The sequence below is a fragment of the Arachis hypogaea genome, chromosome 9 (genome assembly GCF_003086295.3).
Source record: "Arachis hypogaea cultivar Tifrunner chromosome 9, arahy.Tifrunner.gnm2.J5K5, whole genome shotgun sequence".
Lineage (NCBI taxonomy): Eukaryota > Viridiplantae > Streptophyta > Magnoliopsida > Fabales > Fabaceae > Arachis > Arachis hypogaea.
The window spans coordinates 575,979-586,173 of NC_092044.1; the positions used below are offsets into that span (position 1 = coordinate 575,979).

The 10,195-nt window shown below is 25.5% G+C and overlaps 1 protein-coding gene across 1 annotated transcript; it reads right to left on the reverse strand.

The window, feature by feature from the left end:
• Positions 1-93: 93 nt before the first annotated feature.
• On the reverse strand, positions 94-3,622 carry LOC112709734 (probable N-acetyltransferase HLS1). The gene is made up of 3 exons (XM_025761642.3): positions 3,181-3,622; positions 2,294-2,424; positions 94-1,186 (listed from the first exon to the last, which is right to left on the reverse strand). The coding sequence occupies exons 1-3, from the start codon at positions 3,394-3,396 to the stop codon at positions 340-342; spliced, it is 1,194 nt and encodes a 397-aa protein (XP_025617427.1). The 5' UTR covers positions 3,397-3,622; the 3' UTR covers positions 94-339.
• Positions 3,623-10,195: the final 6,573 nt, after the last annotated feature.

The following is a 10,195-nucleotide window of genomic DNA, read 5'->3' on the forward strand; positions in this document are numbered from 1 at the left end:
ATCATCAACAATTACTCTATCTAAAATTGTTAGTATTTGGATTGTTTAGTAGTAATTAAATTGTTCAATTTTGGATCAAATTATGGCTTGGTGTGTGATAATTAGGGATAGAGCTTAATTAATCATTGCAATTTCATTAGTTACTTTACATCTTACATTGACATAAAAAAAAAAAAAAGACTTTACCAAGATCTCCACCTCATTCACAAGATATCCTTATATATCAAGTCCATTTCAACTATCTATAAGACTAATTCTCAAACTCAAACACTTCATTCAATTAGTAATTCTTCCTCTCTTTTTCTTTGTTTATTAGAATTTAGGGTTTAGGGTTTAGAGTCAAAAATCTCGGGGATCAACAAAAATAACTGGAGAAGAGGATTTAGAAGTCAACCAATCGGACGGCTCACATTTCTTGTCAAGATTCTTGATGCACCACATGTCCTCAGCCCATGAGAACTTGGTCCAATGTGGGACAGCCTCTCTAACTGGGTCCCTCAGGCCCAACTCAGCCACAATGGCCCCACATCCACCATCATCTCTAGCCATATTATGCACAAGTCCACATAGACCCTTCATGAGTTGTTTACCATATTTACCCTCCATGTGTAGACCAAAAAGACAATAAACCCCAAATGGCCTAAAAACATCAGGGAATGAAGGTAACCTTAGCCATGGCATCCATTCATCTAACAACCTTGTACCTACACAACAAGCATGTGCTAATGGTGACACACCCTTCAATTGCAATTTGAACACTTCTTTGGTGTTCCAAACACTTAGTATAGCATAGCTTGGAGGGAGAATACCCATTTTAAGATCAAATTTCTTGATGTTCTTCCTTGGTATTGCTATAAAAGTCCCCAGATTGAGTTTGTTTGACAAAATTGCGTCTATATCCTTAGGATAAAATTCCGAATTCGCGAAGATATAGTTGTACATCGACTCGGCTAGGCGCGCTGGAAGCCGAAGCATGGCGATTTTGGAGCTTATTGGCTTGTAGTGAGCATGAACAGGTTGCACTAACATGGTTAGAGTCCTAAATTTTGAGTATCCACATTTTTTTGTGAACAAATTGAGTGAAGGCTCATTTGTGCAATCAGTTGCCATATATGCATAGTTAGCACCTTTTTGCTTGCACCATTCTTCTAAATGTTCAACTAACTTTGTCCCAATGCCATATCTCCTGCATGTGCCAATAGAACCTTTAAACTTGTTATTTAATTTCCTTCTCAACTTTCACACCATTTTTGTTTTATCTTTTCCTTTTGACCTTTAGCTTTTTACTTCATTCCTTTATTCTTCTGAAAACAACCTAAACGGCTCATGACAAATATCTCGAAAGACAACGAGGTCCTTAATAAAAAAAATTCAACCCAGCCCAGACTTTTACTTTTATGGAACTAATTAGTCTCTTTGTCAAAAAAAATCAATGTTACTTTTATTGGCACAGGGACTAATTAGTCCCAAAAAAAATTCATGTTTTTTTAAGAACTTTTGAATCCTTTCGAAATAATTGTCAGAGGTCAGATGGGTATTCACTCTTTTTCTTAAAGTAGAAATCTATATTAAAAAGTATCAAACATGAATTATAACCAATCAAAATTATGAAACTTTCTATTTATTTCATAAAACTTTGTGAGATTATATATCTATTATGTTTTGAGTATTTACATATAACTTATATTATTATATAATAAATTATGAAATAAAAAATATATATACTAAAAATAATGAAACAAGAATTAATTAAAATGAAGAGGGAGATGATGTGGATGATTTGAAGTGGGCAGAAAAAGTGGACTTTTGTGGAGCTTATTATTTGCGTAGATGATGAAGAACTTAGGACCAATATTTAGTGATATAGTTGAAATTAAGAATAAGACATGCTATCCTATCCAATTGTTAGTTTGTTGCTAAAGTAGCCTTATATTAGTGGATACATGTGTCAATGACAGCCTAGCTTACCTCTCCTTTATTCACACTTTCCATGATACGAGGATCAATAACCTCTTTTTTTCAGAATCTAATCTCCCCACCACTTCTTTTTCACTCCATTTTCTTTCTTTTTTAATTATTTTATAAATAGCAATATTCACACTAGGCATTGGCAAACAGAACAGAAGCAAAACACACCTTCTGAACTGACTTTTGTGGAGAATACAACAGACTAAAAATGCTACTAACTTTTACTAATGTTTTATATATTAAACTAAATTAATAAATAACACTTTGTTAATAAATAAATTAAATAATATAATAGGAAACAGAGAATTTAGAGAGTGTAACTAACCTGTGTAGAGGAGAGACTCTGAGTCCTAAGATATAAGCAAGCTTTATATGAAGTGATGAATTCCCCTTTGTAACTGTTTTCACACACCCTCTAATCACTCCAACTACTTCTCCTTCTCCATATTCTGCAACCTGTTTAAACCCCAATCATATAAAACTTTCAAACTTAAAACATAAATTATATATTATGCAATCTAACCTATATACTCTACTTCAATTTGAACATCATCTATGGGTTCACATATACTACTTTTCCCTTTTTCAAAAAAAATTAAATTTATATTATATCTGTTAGAAATATAACCATTAATGTCACATTCTCCTATCAATTTAAACTTTTGGAATAAATAATTTTTTCTTTTGGTGACTTAAAAGAAAATAAACAACAACAAAAAAAAATAAATAAATAAGAAACTGTTTAAAAAAGGCAGTCCCATTGAATACTACTCTCAAACTCCTTCCAAAGCAACGGAAGCTCCATTTAGTGAGAAAAAGTCCTCATTGAAGTCTATCATCTCTTAAGATCAACCCAGTGAGAAAAAGTCCTCATTGAAGTCTATCATCTCTTAAGATCAACCCAATAAGTAGTTTCGTAACATGATATCAAAACTTTTAAAATGAGTAATTTTATGACAATATCAAATAAATAGTAAAAACAAGTTAAAAACTATTGTCGGTTAAAAATCATTAAATTACAATTTGCTAACAATAATAAAATATTATCCCACTAAATAGAATCACTATACAGATTAAACAATATTATTGAGTTCGAGACAGTTTACTTCTGCCTTACTAAAATATGTAAATTAAGGAAAGAATTACAAGAGAAAGAAGCTACTCCATTGACATTTGATGACATTGGATTCATATATTGTAAAAAATAATTACCAGCATGAGATGTAAGTGAAAGTGACGGATACGGCAAATGGGGTCTCCCATGAGGTCAGTGAGAAGAGAAGGCTTCCCTCTCTGCCCAACTTCACAAAGCTTCTCAAGTTTCTCAACTTCCATTTTGTGTCTCTCTTCATCATACTCTCTCACCTTCACTTCCATCTTTGATGATGATGATCTTTCTCTTTCATCAGCTGCTATCTTCATAGACATGACGATTGATCAATGATGTCTAGTTAATTATTTGCAAACAAAGAAAGAAGATTAGATACTAGATAGATATATTGTGTATGTGTATGTATGTTCCTTCTTGCGTGTTTGATGTGCTATAACTAACTCTATCTATATATACTCATCATATATTCATATAGTAAGTAGTTCATAGAACCACAAAGAATATATGTTGCCTTCAAGTGGTTAGAGGGAGTCCAATTATCATATTAATTTAAATCCAACCTACTATATTATAAATAAAATTTATTATTTTTTACTAATATGATACGTGTTTTAAATTCGTGATAGGAAGAGTTCAAGTATTATTTAAAAGATATTAATTTATATTTTTAAAATATTTTCATTTAATGTATTTTGATTTTGTTTATTTAATTACTAGATTGAGCCTTATGTTTATGGGCTTTAGGGTTTTTCTTCGTTTTAACTTAATAAGAGGTTATAAATACCTCCTTAGCTATTGTAGTCCTAGTATAGAATAATTTAGAAGTTTAAAAACTCTTTTTTTGGTTTCGTGATGAAACCATGGTGTGGACAATAGAGGTTGAGAAGTCCCTCTCTTGTTGCATCGGAAAATTGAGTAGAAGATTGAGTAGTCCCTTCAATTCAATTTCCAAATTATGACATTGACAAGTTAGGTTGAGGAGTCCCTTTCTTGTTGCGTCAAGAAATTGGGTAGAAAGTAGAGTGATTCTCTTTGTATTCAATTTCAATTTATCCTTTTTATTTTTATTTTAATTTTAATGTATCTTTTTTATTCCGTTTGAATCCTTATCTTCTTATTTATATTTTATTTCGTTATCATAATATTTTGCCAATTTTAAATTCTACATGCTAAATTTTACGAATAATAATATATAATGAGAAAATATTATCATTTTTCGTTAGCATTTTATCCATAATAATTTACACTTATATTTTCAGATAATTTATACACATAAAATATATAATTTATATTTATTTTGTTAGAATTTTACACACATGAATTAATCATATTTTTTAAAATTTATACATATAAATTAATAATTTTTTTATTAAAAACAAATTAATATTTGTGCTAATTAAATAATAATAAAAGATACTAAAAATTTATTAATTTCCAAAAATTTCTCAAACTCTGTATCACAATTTTTAAATCTCTAAATCATAATATATGATTATACTCATGTACCAAATGATTACACGTATTTAAAACTTTATTAAACTAATTAATTATTAACTATTATATATATGTATCATGTATGTGTGTGTTCTTTTATTATTTTTTAATCAAATGTAATTGATATATATGAAATTAAATTATATATTTAAGCTACAAATTCTAATGGAATATGCAGAAGTGGCGTCTCCCCCACAAAGTCTAGTGGAGTTTTATTATTTATTTACTTATTATTGGAAAAGAAACTATAAAGAAAATCTAGATTTGCATTGTGTTGTTTCTAGTTCCATATATGGTATTACATCATGCTAATATCTTCTTTTGTTTGTAGTGCGTGATCCAATACACCATCTCCATATTCAAATTAAATATCCACAATATATAGTGCCCTAGTTTTTATATATATTGTTTTTGGGTATAGATAGAGATAATTAATTAATAAACCACAAATTATTTCCAATTATTTCAAGTTAAGAGGTACACTATATATATATTTAATTTCACAATGTGCAAAATATATACTTGTGGGGATAATGATTTCTTGTAGTTTGTATAGTGATGTTTAAATGATTATTGATAACAATTATGACAACAAGGTAGCATGCTTAATTAAGGTAAGGTTTATCTAAGGTCAAAGTCATGATGACCTAGCTATGCACAATAATTGTCCTTTCCTTTTTTAATTTCAAGGGTATATATCATCTCTATCTAAAATTTCAAGACTTCAAATTTCTAGAGTTTATTTGAACTTTGAAATTTGTAATAAGATAAGCCTTAGCTAGCTCTATAACTATGTCACAAGTTAAAAATACCAAAACAAACCAATTTTTGTTGTAAGATATTTTTTCTTCATTCTTGGAAAGTGAAACCATATAAGTTAGGACTATATGTTGTACATTAAAATTAGTTATTAAAATTAATTATTAATATAAAATATATATTATAATATAATTAAATATATATTAAAAATAAATTAAATTATATATATATTTATATATAAATATATTAATAAAATAATAACTAATTTTAATAAATAATTTTAATGTATGAATATATTTTTTTATAAATTAAAGGTAACTTAATTAGTGTGGACTAGTAGATGGTTAAAATGTTTGAATACATGGCTTAGCCCACACATGAAGATTAATTATATGATGAGTTAAGATGAATACTAGTATGTTTTGGAAAAAAAAATAAGGACTATAAGATTTTTTAAAAATTAAGATGTGAGAAATAAAAAGTAGAACACTCTAAACTTAAAATTTTAAATTTTAAATCTTGTCTAAATAATTGATGATATAAAAATATAATAAATAAAAAATTAAAATTTATTTTATTAATAAATAATACAATACTCCTTACTTAATAATAAAAATATTTAAGAATGAGCTGTTAAAATCTAAAATTAACCCATTTATTTGTTTTCCCCAACACTCATGAAACAAATTTGATTAGTGCATATTATATGATTGACAAATGTTAGGATGAGTCTTAATATATGATTAGTTAGAGAGTAAATTATTATTTTTAATAATAAAAAATTAAATATTAATAATTCTAATCATGAAAAAAATAAATTAACTTAATATTATTGTCGAACTAATCTAATTATTAAAGAGTGCTAAATTAATTTATATTTTTCATAGTTAAAATTTTGAGCCATCAAATCTTATATGAGTAAAAAATATATCAAATTGTATATCTTTTTAACCATTTAACTTCATCTTGTATCTTTGGTAAAATCTAAAGATGACAAGTGTTGGGTCACTTTATATTCTTGGAATCATGATGCCAAATGCATATTTTGAGATGCACCAAGTGTTTGGAAAGCCATGACCCTAAACCTTAAGAAAACAAAATCTTTTCCTTTCACCAATTATTGAGGGAGGTGGCATATATATATATATATATATATATATACCATCATCATATGCACATATTGAGGCCCTTTTTTCAAATGTTATAGTACCACCCTTTTGTTTGTTTATCTTTTAGGAAGAGTTTTAAGAATATCGGACACTGCTATTTCAGTTATTTTAACTGTTAATTTAAATTATAAAAAATATATATAATATATTAATTAAAATTAATAATTAAAATAATTAAAACATAGGTGATTTTGATACATTTAAAAATTTTACTATCTTTTAAATGAAAATGGTTTTGGTAAGTGTTATAGATATATTTAAAATAATAACTTAAAAAAATAAATTAAAGGGCCTTCAATGGCTACACATGTCCCTAGAAGCTTCCCTCTACCCTATAATATATTTTTTAATATAAGATGACGTGTAATGTTTCTAAATAAGGGTAGCTTTTCATTTTTGTATATAGGACATTGTGGTCCAAATGTACTAGAAATTACCACTTTGGGAATATAAAAATTTATTATAGAATATTTAGAACAATATGAGTCCTAATCAATGCAACTACTTGCTCCAAATGATACATACAAATGGTACAAAAACAAAAAGAACACTTTCTTGGAGATGATGAACAATAATAAGAGAAGTCTAGATGCATGCATAAGAAAATTAAAATATGCATATACCAAAGTTTTTGAAATTATTAGGCCTCCATGTATGATGGTGTGAAATATCACTAAAATGTGGTGACGGTCATGTTGGAATTGCAAAATGTGATTTTCCATATTAATAATATTTACAAATTAAAGTCTATGAAGGTGTGATTAGGCTTTATAATAATTTGACATGAACAAGTTGTTGTGTTAATTTTTGGGTGTTGTCCTTTTACCATGACAAATTCCATCAAAGTTTTTAATTTTGGTAAATTAAAATCGTGTAGTTAATTGCCTCTTTCTTTCTTTGTCCAACTCCTCAAGTAACAAGTATATTGTATAATCATACCAACGTGTTTAATGTTTTAGATCAAGATTTTGGTAATAGGCCAAACCTAATATTCATTTTTTTTTCCTTGCATATATAATTGGATTAATTATTTTATTGGTTTTTATAGTTTTATTAAAATTTTAATTAGATTTCTGTATTTTTTTAATTGGATTCTTACACTGTTTTTAATTTTATAATTAAATTATTTTCATGTTAAAAATGTTAAAATTAACAGAATATTTTTTTAAAATACATACGATCAAAGATTTAATTAAATTTTTAATTATGAATATCTTTAATTTGCGAAGGAACGAATATTCAGGTAACTCTAACACTTTTTATATTAAGAATGATCTAATTATAAAATCAAAAGCAGTATAACTATCCAATAATTAAAAAAAATATAGAAATCTAATTATAAATTTAGTAAAATTATAGAGACCAATAAAATAATTAAACATATATAATTCACTTTTGAGTTTTCGTATGGAATAAATTATTAGATTTATATTTTTTTAAAATAAAAAAAAATACAGGATATATTAAGTAGTCTATTATACTCAACGATTCCGGGTAAATGGAAAAAAAAAGATGTGAAACATTCTCAACTATATTGTTAAACAAAATTTTGAATAAAAAATATAGTAGTTACTTTTATTTATATTATTGAACAAAGACAAACCCTTAATTAATAAAAGCATATATACTTCTGTATATTTTTTTTCAATTTTTTAAAACTATAAATATTAATAGATAATTTAGATATACATAAATATACATAAAGTTAACGAGTTTTTTCATTTATAGATTAATTTTTGATGTTCCATATCTCTGTATTATATTTTTGCAAAACACCATTTTTGTTTTCATTTAAAAAATAAAAAATGGTTAAGTTTAATTTATATCAAATTTTGTGAGTAAAATTGATCAAAGTGATTGGTATGATACTTAAAAAGATTTGCTAATTTATCAAAAAATTTAAAATTAATATTTAATTTTAAAATATAAAAATAAATAATTATTAAATATTCAAAATTTATCATAAAAAATAAAATAAATAAAAATTAAATACCAAATTATAAACACCATAAAATTCACTTCATCAACTATATAAAATGGACAGCTTCACTATTGCTTTTGAGAGTAGACTTTTGTGACAGATTGGCTTACATGGAAACTTTTTTTCTATTAAAAAGAATAAAGTCAAAATAGTGAAGATGAAAGCCGTAATCTAAAAAACACATAAATATACCAAAATAATACTTATCCTGAAGATTTTTAATGCCAAATCTTTTGCAGAAATTTGATGCCTAGAAAACAAAGGAAAAATGATGTGACTGCTTTGGTGAGGTTTAAATGTTGCATATGCACTTGCCTACCAATTAAGATTAGCTTGTGGAACTAACTTAAATTTAAATCACAAGTGAAAAGTAAACATAGATTCTTTGTACCCAAAAAGGGAAAAATGGAAAAGATGTTAAATGATACTTACTAACATGCTTATATGTAGACACATGTAAATTTACATCACTCAGATTCACTAATATCTTCCTATATAACATTAAAGTTTAGAAAAAATTTTAAGTGTATCTGATACCAGTGTTTTAGTTATTTTAACAGTTAATTTTAATTAATATATATATATATATTATAATTTAAATCAACAATTAAAACAATTGAAATACCAATATTTTTATACACTTAAAACTCTTCCTAAAGTTAATATTAGAGGGTACGTACCAAGTGAGAGAAATATAAGCCATTCATAAAATTTTATTTTATTTTTTAATTTTAAATTAATGGCTACAACAAATGGTGAATCTATGCTCTATGTTCTCACTCTTTTTATGATCAATATTTTCCATACTCCTAACTATGGTACATTGAAGAAAAACAAGTAAAATGTCCTAATTAAGTGTTAGATAAAGAAAAATCAAAGGTATAATTAATATATATGTCCCTTCTTTATATTTATATTTATCGGGAGTCAACTTTTTTATTCAATGTCAATTAATTTTTTTGAAATTATTTTTGAAATTTAAATTAATTTAAATTTTAAATTTTTAAAAAATAATTTTACAATATATAAAAAATTGATTAATATTAACTAGTTAAAAGTTAATTTCTTATATTTATTCTATTTATTTATTTTGATGTTAAAATATGACGTTTTAAAATATGTTAAAAGCTAACTAAAAGTTATATATATATATATATATATATATATATATATATATATATATTGCTAAATTTTCACAAGTTCAATAAATAATTTTCATTCACTACTACAGGCAATAATTGACTGCAATAGCAAATAGATATTCGATTCCAAATTTACATAAGATCAATGGCTTAGGTATATTAAATTAAAAAAAGTATAAGTAGATAATAAGAATATTAAATAATATGATCAATGAATATGTTGGATATTCAATTTAATAGGTATGTTATATTTATTATTTTTAATTGGATGATTATTTTTTTTATTCGATTTATTCATGTACAGTTAATAATGGTTGAATGTTTAATTTATTAAGTATACAGATAATTATTTTAATATTAAAATGATTATTTTTTTATTTTATTAGGTCAATTCTAAAATCTATTATTTACATTATTTATAAAAATCATTATCTACTTAGTAAAATTCAATTAATTATTGACTATATTCTTGCGTTCTCATTATTAGAGTAAACTAATAATAGAAACAAAGACTAACAATGCAACCATTCATGCCTTATATATTAGTAGTTTTTGATGAATATAAGAATGT

Bases quoted from the DNA above. Each gene is read 5' to 3' on its own strand.
- LOC112709734 (XM_025761642.3), bottom strand. From the start codon at position 3,396: ATGTCTATGAAGATAGCAGCTGATGAAAGAGAAAGATCATCATCATCA. The intron at 2,425-3,180 runs GTAATTATTTTT...GGGTTTAAACAG, and splicing joins TTCACTTACATCTCATGCTG to GTTGCAGAATATGGAGAAGG. The intron at 1,187-2,293 runs GTTAGTTACACT...TGGCACATGCAG, and splicing joins AGAGTCTCTCCTCTACACAG to GAGATATGGCATTGGGACAA.